Source organism: Manis javanica, chromosome 4, assembly GCF_040802235.1.
Source record: "Manis javanica isolate MJ-LG chromosome 4, MJ_LKY, whole genome shotgun sequence".
NCBI classification, from domain to species: domain Eukaryota; kingdom Metazoa; phylum Chordata; class Mammalia; order Pholidota; family Manidae; genus Manis; species Manis javanica.
The window spans coordinates 146,353,095-146,364,897 of NC_133159.1; the positions used below are offsets into that span (position 1 = coordinate 146,353,095).

The 11,803-nt window shown below is 60.2% G+C and overlaps 1 protein-coding gene across 2 annotated transcripts; it reads left to right on the forward strand.

Annotated features, from left to right (window-relative positions):
* The first annotated feature begins 708 nt into the window (after window positions 1-708).
* Window positions 709-10,230, forward strand: TBX2 (T-box transcription factor 2). Of its 2 annotated transcripts, XM_037004029.2 has the most exons (8): window positions 709-1,618; window positions 2,722-2,989; window positions 3,959-4,105; window positions 5,242-5,318; window positions 5,422-5,585; window positions 6,035-6,669; window positions 8,222-8,310; window positions 8,813-8,943. In XM_037004029.2, exons 1-7 carry the CDS (start codon window positions 1,224-1,226, stop codon window positions 8,279-8,281), a joined length of 1,746 nt encoding a protein of 581 aa, XP_036859924.1. In that variant the 5' UTR covers window positions 709-1,223; the 3' UTR covers window positions 8,282-8,310; window positions 8,813-8,943. The 2 variants fall into 2 exon arrangements, with proteins under 2 accessions (XP_036859924.1, XP_036859923.2); XM_037004028.2 differs by lacking the exon at window positions 8,222-8,310 and having other exon boundaries at window positions 713-1,618; window positions 8,813-10,230.
* The last annotated feature ends 1,573 nt before the right edge of the window (window positions 10,231-11,803 follow it).

Genomic DNA, 11,803 nt, shown 5'->3' on the forward strand with positions numbered 1-11,803 from the left:
TGGGGGCCGGAATCGGCCCGCGCCATGCCGCCCGTGCTCAGGGGGAAGGTACGCTCACCTTCCTACCCCCGATGAACGGCTCTCCAGGCCGTCGGAGAGCTCAGCGCTAGGTTCAGGACGCAGACAGATACTGGGTTGGGTCCAGGGCTCGCCCGTAATTCCAGGTTCCTCCTGAATCTTCTGGTGAGTGGAGGCTCTGGCTAAGGGGTGCCCGTGTTTCCCGAGTGCAAGGCCGCGTCCCGCTCCCTCCCACGCCGGCCCTTCACGAGCTCTGCCACGGCTGCACTCACCGGCTCCCTCCACCTGGGTTCCGCTCCACGACCTCGGCGGCCCGCGCCTCCCGACTCGCCCGCCCACCGGCTTCTCTTTCCAGCACCCGCAGCCTCCCTCCCGAGTGCAGGGGCCCCGGGAGGCGCCGCGGCCGGGAAGCCAGGAAAGAGTCGGAAGCCAAGCTGGGGCGCGGGCCGGAGCGGCCAGGCTGCCGGGCGCGAGAGGAGGGCGCCCGCTTTCCTCTCGGGGCCATGTCAATGCTTTGCACTCGGGGCGGGCGTGCGGCTGGGGGTCCTTTCCCAAGGGCCTTGAGACCCGGGCGACCCCAGTCTCAAGCCCTTTCGGCGGGGCGGGTCGGCCAGCAGCGCTTTCCCGTCCAGGAGCAGGCAGCTGCTGGCGCGGGCGGCGGGGTGGGGGCCAGAGCAAGGGGAGGGGTCTCGGGGCCTGCTGGCCCGTCATTGGTTAATATTTTATTCTGTTGACATGTTTTCTTACTGCTGAGGCTTCCGACACCTTCTCCCCGGCCCCCCCTCCCGGCCAGAGCTTGGCCGGAGCTGTCAAAACCCCGCCCCCGGAGACCCACAATTGGTCCAAAAAGCGTAAAATCAGCAATCAAGGGGGGCCTGGCTCGTTAGCGCAGGGGATCCGAGCAGGGCAGGACATGTGAGATAGTCACAGTTTTCCAGAGATCACGACAAGATCTAACCAGTCGCGCGTGGTCCCCGGCGCCGGAGCGGGCCAGCCCAGCCCAGCCCAACCCCGCGCAGAGCCCCCGCCGCCCCCGCGCCCAGAGCCCCGCGCCCCTCGCAGCGCGCGGGACGGGGAGCCGGGAGGAGCCGCCGCCGCGCTTGCCAGCCGGGTCGCTCTTCCTTCGCGCGCGCCGCCGCCCGGGCCGGGGGTCCGAGCCGCGCGCCCCCGGCCCCGGCCTCTGGGCGCCTGGGCCGGATGTCCCGATGAGAGAGCCGGCGCTGGCGGCCAGCGCCATGGCTTACCACCCGTTCCACGCGCCACGGCCGGCCGACTTCCCCATGTCCGCCTTCCTGGCGGCAGCGCAGCCTTCCTTCTTCCCGGCGCTCGCACTGCCGCCCGGCGCCCTGGCCAAGCCGCTGCCCGACCCGGGCCTGGCGGGGGCGGCGGCGGCGGCTGCAGCGGCGGCGGCGGCGGCCGAGGCGGGGCTGCATGTCTCGGCACTCGGCCCGCACCCGCCCGCCGCGCATCTGCGCTCGCTTAAGAGCCTGGAGCCCGAGGACGAGGTGGAGGACGACCCCAAGGTGACGCTGGAGGCCAAGGAGCTGTGGGACCAATTTCACAAGCTGGGCACCGAGATGGTCATCACCAAGTCCGGGAGGTAGGGCAGCCGGCTTGCTGCGGGCGCGCGGACGGGCGGGCGGCCTGGGGACCCGCCAGCACTGACCAGCGCGGAGGCTGCCGCTCGCGGCTCGCGGCTCCGGCCCGGCGCCACGCTTAGCTCCCACAGACACCCAAGTTGACTTTTCTCATTGGGTACCGAGCGAATTTTAAAAACCTGATAAACATATAAATCTCCCGAATGAAGTATAACGAAAATACAGTCCCAAAGAATGGTGCCAACCGTTCTGAGCCCCAAAGCCGAGGAGGCGCCGGCGCTCGGCCCTGGCGGGTCTTGAAGGTCTCGGCTGCAACTTCTCAGCCCCGCGGCCTCTCCTGACTCCCGGCTTGACTCTGAGCTCCGGGAAGAAGCAGCAACTCCCGGACTCTCCTCCAGCCCTGGAGCTCAGAATAGGACTCGCGCCTCGCTAGGCCCAGGCTGGCCCGTCGGTTCCCGCCAGCCGCCCCGTTCCCCGCAGCGAGCCCAGAGCAGGCCCAGCCACAGTCTGACCTGGCCGGAGGCCTCGACCCAGCCAAAGGGCGAGGCGCACCGGCCGTATAAGCAGCCCCAGGCCTCAGGGCCAGAAGAAAACTACAGTCTCCAGCGCCTCGACCCTTCGACTCAGCCACCGAGAATCCAGGCCCCAGGCTCACCCTCTTCCCCCGAATTTCAGAGTCAGGGTCCTTGTTGGGCGTTGTAACCCAATCCCCCAAACGTCTTCCGAATTAATCTATTCGGTTACAAGTGGATATATCCCCCTGAACTAATTCCGAGGAGATTCAAGAGAAGTGGGGGTATTTCTCGATGGCCTGGTTTTCTTTCCTGGACATCGGATTTCATCTCAGATGAGGGAGAAAGAGGATCACCAGATCTGAGCATAGGGCCAGTGGGAAACCTTAAAATGAGAGAGGGTCTAATGGGCGGAAATAGGATCTCCCAGGAGTAACAACCACAGGTGGGGTCCCTCAGGCAATAATACACGGCAGAGCAGAGACACCCGAAACACAGATAGGGAAGCTCCAGGCAGTGGTGTGCGTCAGGGGAGAGGAGTCCTCTGATACAGAGCGGGGTCCCATGGCTCTCCCCCTTTCCCTTCCTTGCAGGCGGATGTTTCCTCCCTTCAAGGTGCGAGTCAGTGGCCTGGACAAGAAGGCTAAATACATCCTGCTGATGGACATTGTGGCCGCTGATGATTGCCGGTATAAATTCCATAACTCGCGCTGGATGGTGGCGGGCAAGGCCGACCCAGAGATGCCCAAACGCATGTACATCCACCCAGACAGCCCGGCCACAGGAGAGCAGTGGATGGCCAAGCCTGTGGCCTTCCACAAGCTGAAGCTGACCAACAACATCTCCGATAAGCATGGCTTCGTGAGTGTGGGGCGGGAGTTGGGATGGGAGTTGAGATTGTGCTCCTGGCCCTGGGGCAGTGGTGGAAGAGGGAGGTAGCTGAATTCTGCTGAGGGGAGCACCGGCCAAGACCCTACAGGGCCACTGCCTGTGTCGCTGCACTGTGGCTTGTGCTGGCTTGGCCTGGGCCCAGAGGGACTATCTCTCCAAGCCTGGGGAATGGCGGGGTTGGGGGCCAGTAAGATCGAAGCTACTTATAATCTATCTCATTTGGGTCAGGCCTTGGAAAGCCCTTACTTGAGTCCAGTGGGTGGCAGGTGTGACCAGGACTCAGTCGTGCAGCCACTGGGCTCTGAGTGCTGAGCTTGGAAGAACTGTCCACTACCTCAGTTTGTCCTCACCCTTCCCTAAGACCCATGTCCCCATCTGGCTCCCCAAACTAGGAGATCTAAAACAAACCAGCCACCTCCACACCCTCTGAGACTCCTTTCCCTCTTCCCACAGGCAGATGTCTGACCAGGAGGGATTTGGGGGTTCTCTTCATTTCTGCCAGAGCCAGGGCCCCAGTGACTGGGAGGGGGATGTTCGTGGGGCAACCGGGACTGCCCATTCGGAGGCAGGGCAGTCAGTGAGTCCCTGAAGGACCCAATTTTTTTCTCCTAGGGCTAATAGTTGCTTAACAATGAGCCCAGGAAGAGAAGTTAAGAGAAGAGTTGTAGGGGTTTTTATTTTGTTTTGTTTTCTAGTGGGGTAAATTTTTAAAAATGGAGAGAAACTTTAATAAAGAAAATTGAGAGATAATGAAGCATAGAAGAAAAATGTAGGCTAGAAGAATAGCAGAGAAGACAGGAGAAAATAGCGAAGGGTGTGGGATGGGAAAGGCAGAACCAGGAAAGAGATAGACAGCGATGGAAAGAGGTCTGGTCCCCAGAGAATAGAAATGCTGGGGCAAAGGCTGGGGGTGTCAGCTAACTCGCGCCCTCCCCGCAGACCATCCTGAACTCCATGCACAAGTATCAACCGCGCTTCCACATCGTGCGAGCCAACGACATCCTGAAGCTGCCCTACAGCACCTTCCGCACCTACGTGTTCCCTGAGACCGACTTCATTGCGGTCACAGCCTACCAGAACGACAAGGTGCGCGGGGCAGGCGGTGGACCCAGCCCCAGCACCGACAACCCCCACCCAACCCCGACCTGTGCAGGCTCAACCCTCACCAGTGCGCAGGGCCCCCACCCCACCCCCGCACCAGCCCCGGGCCCTCACAGCCAAGTCCCGAGTACCAAGTCTCGAATCTGTAAGCACAGCACCCCCTGGAATCCCCCAGGCTCCCTCTTGTCAAGTCGGAGACACGCACACACATGCTCCTGGGACGCCGGAACAGCTGGGCGCTCTTTGGGGTGGGGATGTTTACTTAGCAATTAGCAGAGACTCCAGTGCTGACATTTTAACATTTTATTCGTTTATTTCTTGGCTCAGGGATGGGAATTTAAATGAGAGGGCGCCCGAGGCAATCTGCCCGAGCTCCCCTGACCCTAGGAACCCAACGCTAGGAACCCAGGGCCCAGTTTTCACGCTCCCTGGAGCCGTAGAGCGGGACAGGTGACAGCTCCACAAAGCAGCCCCTCCAAGCCCCAGACCCCTAGAGGTGCTTAGAAACTTCCTTCAAGTTAAAATACTTTTTCTGCTCGCTGCCTTTCTACATCTTCTCTCTAGAGGGGCAGAGCACCACCTCCATTAGGCTTGCACTGGTGTGTGCTACTCTTCTGTGAGTGAGAGCTGGTGTGTGTGCTCCATGTGGGACGTCTTGATACGTGTAGAGGCGTGTGAATTCACTGGGTTCTGTGGGCATTTGCTTTGTCTGTGTGTACTTGTGTGTGCGCGGGCGAGTGTGATTTGTCTTTGAGTTGTCTGCGGCCGTATGTGTGTGTTCTGCTGTCTTGCGCGCCTGCTCAGGTGCGGGTTTGTTTGACTTTAGTGACCGCATGGGCCAGTGTGCATGCTTGGGCAGATTTCGACTCCGCGTGCAAACTAAAGGATTATGCCTCGAATAGTTTTTGGAGGAGGAAAGGACCCTGTCGTTTCTCGCAAGACCCGCCAATTAGCCTCACCTCACCTTCTAGCTCAGAGGGTCTCCTCCCAGGCAGGCGGGTATCGAATGGTCACTCCCAAGTCTCTCTTATGGGTGGGCTGGCAGCCGCTGACCTCGGGGTGCCCCAGGCCAGGTTGTAAAACCACATCCTGACGTCGCCACTCCCTCTTGGTCCCCGCAGATCACGCAGCTGAAGATCGACAACAACCCGTTTGCCAAGGGCTTCCGAGACACCGGGAATGGACGGCGGGAGAAAAGGTGAGGAGTGTAAGGGACCGCCATGCAGCGGGGGGCTGGAGGGACAGGACGTGGTGCCGTGGGGTGCGGTCTCCTGTGACCCGCTCCCTCCGCTCATTCCCAGGAAGCAGCTAACGCTGCCGTCTCTGCGCCTGTACGAGGAGCACTGCAAGCCAGAGCGCGATGGCGCCGAGTCCGACGCCTCGTCTTGCGACCCTCCCCCTGCGAGGGAACCGCCACCCTCCCCGGGGGCAGCACCTAGTCCCCTGCGCCTGCATCGGACCAGAGGTGAGGCTCGGGCGGTAGGACCAGGGGAAGGCGGGGAGGCTCTCGTCCGGGCACCAGGCTGGCTCCTCGCTCGGCGTCCCGCTAACCTTAAGGCCTGCGGGAAGCGTCCACGGTGTGTCTGGGATGGGGCTTCCAACCCGGGACTCCCCTGAGGGCGGTCCCTGGTTGCCAGAAGACCCGGCTGGGCTACGAGCTAGGTCCTTGGCGCTGTGTGACTGGGGCAGTAGTTTCTTCTGTAGGGCTGAATTTCTCCCACTGTCACGGAAGGGGTCCTGGTTAGTGGACCTGCAGCTGCGCCCTGCCCGACCGGGATCTAGAAGATCCTCCGACTTGCCCTCCCGGAGAGCAGGTCTTTCCAAGTATCCCCGACCCCGCCAAGACACCGGAAAAGTATTCGCGTTCGTCTCCTCCCGGGCCCCTGTGACCCCGCGCACCTTCTCTCTCCGCAGCTGAAGAGAAGTGCGCCGGGGACAGCGACCCAGAGCCCGAGAGGTTGAGCGAGGAGCGCGCGGGGCCGGCGCTAGGCCGCAGCCCGGCCCTGGACAGCGGCAGCCCCCCTCGCTTGACCGAACCTGAGCGCGCCCGGGAGCGGCGCAGCCCTGAGAGGGGCAAGGAGCCGGCCGAGAGCGTCGGGGACGGCCCGTTTGGCCTGCGCAGCGTAGAGAAGGAGCGCTCCGAAGTCCGGCGGAAGGACGAGGGACGCAAGGAGGCAGGCGAGGGCAAGGAGCCCTGCCTGACGCCCCTGGTGGTGCAGACAGACGGGGCGTCGCCCCTGGGAGCAGGACACCTGCCGGGCCTGGCTTTCTCAGGTCACCTACACGGGCAGCAGTTCTTCGGTCCACTGGGAGCTGGCCAGCCACTATTTCTGCACCCGGGACAATTCGCCATGGGCCCCGGAGCCTTCTCCGCCATGGGCATGGGTCACCTACTGGCCTCGGTGGCGGGCGGCGGCGGCAATGGTGGAGGCAGTGGGCCCGGGTCCGCCACAGGGCTGGACGCAGGCGGCCTGGGTCCCGTGGCCAGTGCAGCAAGCACCGCTGCGCCCTTTCCGTTCCACCTCTCCCAGCACATGCTGGCATCTCAGGTAAGGCCAGTGATCTGGAGGCAGGTGGACCGAGGTGGGTAGCTGGGGTGGGTGTGGGCTTGAGGGGGCCCTAGGTGCTCTGAGCTGCTAGCCGGTAAGAACTCCATCCTGGGAAGAACCAGTGGACACTCTCAATGACATCTAGGTTCAGGGAGGCTAAGACTGTAGGCCCAGGGCCTGCTTCTAACTCCTGTGTGACCTTGGGCAAGTCGCTGACCCTCTCTGGGCCTGTTTCCTTCCCTATAGCCCCAGCATAGAGTGGCACTCACTAAACACTAGACTCTTCCAGCTCTGACAGACTGGGGCCACCTCTGGCTTTTGTGAAGTCACTTTCCTGACCTCAGGACATTTTTCTTGAGAATAAAGACCCTTTTGCCCAGTGTCAGTCCTTGAAAGGCTAAGGTGGCTGGATAAAGGGAGTAGGAAAACTTGCAATCTTTTCTGGACAATTGACCACCAAAGTGACCCACCTCCCACATGCCTCTTAGCCCTTTCAGGCCCTCCAGGAAGTTCTCTGACCTGAGGAAGGACAGGGCCAGTCACACATCTTGGGGAAGAGGGGCTCAGTTCCTCTGGCCTAGGTTGAAATTCTGAGCTCCCAGTGGAGAGTTTATGGAACTAGCCAGCAGCAAAGTAAGGAGATCTGACGGAGAAAGCGGCCTCTTTGGTTGCTTGGGTGGAATATTCCCTGTGGAAAGATTTGGAATCTCTACATTCATTTTCTTCCCTCTGAGGTTTCTGGCAAATTGAACCCTTGAGATCGTATCTTAAGGGAAGAAAAATAGGAGTTCGGGTCTGAGAAGTCTCCTTTGGTTTAGAAGCAAATACTTTTAAAGTGGGGGAGGGGTTTCTAAAATGAGTTTTAAACAGAGCTTGGTGTCAGGGGTGTATGGAGTGTGTGAGTGAATCACTAACAACACATACCTGGGCCTCGAGCTGACAAGGAAGCATCCAGAAAATGGAGTTCAGGGCCTGGAGGTTTTAATCTGAACACTTGGTTCTGTGTATTGAATGCCTCCTCCCCAGACAAATTCTGGTCATAAGCATGGGTATCACAGTTCACAGCGCAGTTAGGGCTTCTAGACACAGCCTGGTCAACAGGTGCAAGGCCAAGCCTAGAACACGCAGCACTTGGGAAGCATCACTTGGAGTCCTGCTAGTAGTGAAGTTCCCAAGCCACTGTAGCCCACCCCTGGCCATCAAGTAGAGCCAAATCCTGGGAGGGCTGAAGAAGCCTTCCTCCTTCCTTCCTACCTCAGATGTGAGGTCTGAATGCCCAGTAGGGCTTGACCTTCTCAGGACAGATATTTTTTCATTCCTTACTAAGCTACTTCTTTCCTGCTCCCTGCCTGAGCCAGGCCTGAGGCTCCCTGGAAGCCTGGCCCAGTCAGCTCCCTGCCCTCCTCCCCATGCCCACGTACTCTGGGGAGAGAGCCATTATCTCAAAGGTCAGATAATCCAAAAGTCGGCCTCATGGACTCAGATGGTGTCTGTGCAGGATTTCCTGGCTACTGTGCTCTCCACAGGCAAAGACTTTGCATTCCTTCCTCAGCTGCCACTGAGGGGCCACCAGGAGTTCTTTGTAGAATGTTCGGGTCACTTTATAAACTGACTGGCATCTGTGACCTCCTCTTGGCCCAGGTAGGAGACTCCTGAACAGGTGGGCAGGCAGAGGGAGAATTTAGAAAGCTCCTCCCCACATCTGTGCTTCTTCAGCCCCTTGGGACACCTGCAGATAGAAAGGCTGGGGAGGACACTGTTCTAAGTGGGCAGACCCTGCCAACATGGCCAGAGCCACCTGCCTGTACCCAGCCTGGTGCCTGCCCTGTTTCCTCCCTCTAGGCCTTCACTCATGCTAGTTCAGCCACCTGGAATGTCATCCCTTACTCTAATACCTGGCATAGAGCTTGATGGTGCCTGGCCTTTGCATCCTAGCCTGAAATGAGCTCCTCTTCTAATTGGGTTTGGCCATAGCCATACTGGTTCATGCCTACCTGTGCTGCTTGGAGGAATAACTATGTGAGCTCTGGTCTTATATTCCTAAAGCAATAGGATAAGGATTCCCAGTGGTAGCACTATCCCTAGAATCCAGGCAGGAACACCTCAGGAGGGTTGCCTAACCCTTGTCTTCTGTTTCTTCCAGGGAATTCCAATGCCCACTTTCGGAGGCCTCTTCCCCTACCCCTATACCTACATGGCGGCAGCCGCCGCAGCGGCCTCTGCTTTGCCAGCCACCAGTGCTGCGGCGGCAGCCGCCGCGGCTGCCAGCTCCCTATCCCGGAGCCCCTTTCTGGGCAGTGCCCGGCCCCGCCTGCGCTTCAGCCCTTACCAGATCCCGGTCGCCATCCCACCTAGCACTAGCCTGCTCTCCACTGGGCTGGTGGTGGAGGGCTCCAAGGCTGCAGGCAGCAACAGCCGGGAGCCCAGCCCACTGCCAGAGCTGACTCTCCGCAAAGTGGGGGCCCCACCCCGTGGTGCCCTGTCACCCAGCGGCTCAGCCAAAGAGGCGGCCAGTGAACTGCAAAGCATCCAGAGACTGGTGAGTGGGCTGGAGAGCCAGCGAGCCCTCTCCCCGGGCAGGGAGTCACCCAAGTGAAGGGGCCACCCAGCTGCTCCGCTGCCACACAGAACTCCCGGGCTGCCTACTCCTACTGCTTGGGACGTGTACAGCACAGAATGGGTATTTATTTAAATAAAGGAGCAAAGGCAGGCTGCAGCAGCCAGAATAGAGCCCCAGCCAGCCAGCCGGGGCCTGAGACACTTCCCTGGGCCTCACAAGGAATCGGGCTGCCGGGAACACAGTCACTTTGGAGCCACTGGATGTGGTCCACATCTGCTCCAGCATCAAGGTGGTATCGGCCAGGGAGGTCTCTCCGGGTCCTCCAGCGCTGTGGGGAGGCCTCATCCTGGCCCAGCAGTCTCTTTAGGAGCCAGAGGGTGTAGGGGTCAGGGGTGGGAGCTTTGGAAGGAGCCCCGGAGCGCCTAGCCTGGGGCCAGGGCCGCTTGAGAATCTGGGGTGAAGGATGCTAGCTAGCGTCAGTGAAGACAAGTCAGTGTAGGCTTGGGATGGAAGGGACCTGTTCATTTAGTCCTCCCACCTCTTCCCCCAAGAGACAGGCTCCCCTCCCACCCCTGGATCGACTGCGGGAGTGGCATTCCTGCCTTGAGTCCCCAGGGGGGAAAAAAAGATATTTATGAAATAAATGGTAATTTGTGTAAATAAGCTTTAAGGGTCCCAGAAATGCAAATTGGTATTAATTTATTCAAATATGTACATTGCTGTGTACATAATATTTAGAGATTAATTCATAGCATTTAAATTTTTTTTCATTTTACATGAGCATCTATATTGTACAGGGCTGGGGGGGGGCGCGGTCCTTGGCTGCAGAAGACCCCGACCCCTGAAGGAACTCCCACCCCGCCAGCCCCTCGGCCCCTCGGCCCCTCTGCCGGGGCTCTGCTCGCCCGGCCCGCGGGCTCCACCTCAGGTTTTCACTTTTCGCTCCGGAGCGAGACGAAACGACAAAAACGCGAGAAAACAATAAAACGCTACTATGAGAAGTGAACTGCGCTGTGCGCTCTGTGGGCTGCGCGGGGCAGGGGCGCAGCAAACGCGTAAGGAGGGCCTGGAGGCGGGGACAAAAGGATGGGCGCCCCAGGCTCGGCAGCAGCTGCATCCCGCGGGCGGCAGCAAGGCTAGGGCAGCGGGCGGAGCTGCGAGGCCCGGCGGCGCCGGCGCGGGCCGCGGGGCTGGGCCAGAAGGCGCCGGGTCGCCTCAAGGCCCCCGGCTCTCCCAGCGCGGGCGGCGTCCCAGGCCGAGGGCCGGGCTCCCTCTGCCGGCTGCTCGCTCTTGTCCGCCTCTCCAGCCACTCCGCGCCTGGACTGCCTGCACCCTTTCTGGGACACCATAGTGGAAACGCATCCCCTTTTAGCGCCTCTGGGTAGGTGGGCTGGTAAGATGGGTTCTCCCTGCTCTCTCCCCCTTCCGAGGAGTTTGGCAGTGGTCCCCCTTACACTGCGGACCCCAGAATCTTTTAACATTTCTGTTCCTTCCGGACTCCAGAAACAGTCTCTCTGTGTCAGGGCTGTTGGTAGAGTGGGTAAGTCTAGCCTGAAAGTTCTCTCGTATAACTCATTAAATCTCTTTTGGGAGTGTGGGGTCAATAGGTATGCATTTCCTTTCCTGCCTCGGTTTTCCCCTGTGTAGTAATGGGCCCAGCTAGGGGTTTCCCTGGGAGTCCCGCTGTGTCAATCTCCATCTGGCCCGTCCTTTCCCGCGGCCCACTGCTGAGAGAACAGCTGCCTCCCACCCCCATCCTGTGAGCTCTTGAGGGGGCATCCTCACTCTTTAACCGGCCCCAAGTCCTAGCAGTAGGAAGGGGTGGGAGATGGACGCTCACTCTCCTTCAGCCCACCCCGGGTCTGTCCGGCACTGAGCCCCTCCGCCTCCTTCCTGGTGCTCTCTTTAATCCTTGGGGATCCGTGACGCCCTAGCCAAGCAGCCTGCCTGCTTTGGGCACTTGAGGCAGGAGGCGGCTGGAAACAGTGGCCTCCAGCTCGTCAGGGACACCAGGGATGATGAAAAAGAGAAGGTGGAGGCGGAACTGACAGTATCCGGACTCCAAGAGCCCAGGACACCATCAGCCGACACATTTGCGAGGAAAGAGAACTCTCTGCTTCTTCCAAGGAAGGAGCTGGCCCCAGGCCACGCTTAATTCGGCTAGAGGCCCAGCCGGTGAATGGGAGCACTCAGTCCCAGCCCTCTAAGGGTGGGCTCCGGCTTCCCTGTCTCCGACCTTCTAGAGGGCAGGGCAGCAAAGGGGCAGTCCAGGAACCGGGCGGGACAGACAGGCCCCTTTCTCAGCCCATATAGCATCCCTCGTGGACAGTGTGCTTATTCGAGGTCTAGGCTTTAAAAGCCTCTAAAATGCAAAGAGCAAGGGCGCATTCCTCCAGTTTCTCAAAGATCAGCTCGTCTAGGACGGAGTGCTGGGAAGAGGCTGCAGGTTCGCAGCAGCCTGCGGAGCGGACCACTGACACCAGGGGGCAGCACCGGCCTGCAGCCACGGGAGGGGCTGCGAAGGGTAACCTGAGCAGGGTCGCTGCTAGGGTCGGGCTGGCCTGCGAGGTGGCG

Bases quoted from the DNA above. Each gene is read 5' to 3' on its own strand.
- TBX2 (XM_037004028.2), top strand. From the start codon at position 1,224: ATGAGAGAGCCGGCGCTGGCGGCCAGCGCCATGGCTTACCACCCGTTC. The intron at 1,619-2,721 runs GTAGGGCAGCCG...CCTTCCTTGCAG, and splicing joins GTCATCACCAAGTCCGGGAG to GCGGATGTTTCCTCCCTTCA. The intron at 2,990-3,958 runs GTGAGTGTGGGG...CCCTCCCCGCAG, and splicing joins TCTCCGATAAGCATGGCTTC to ACCATCCTGAACTCCATGCA.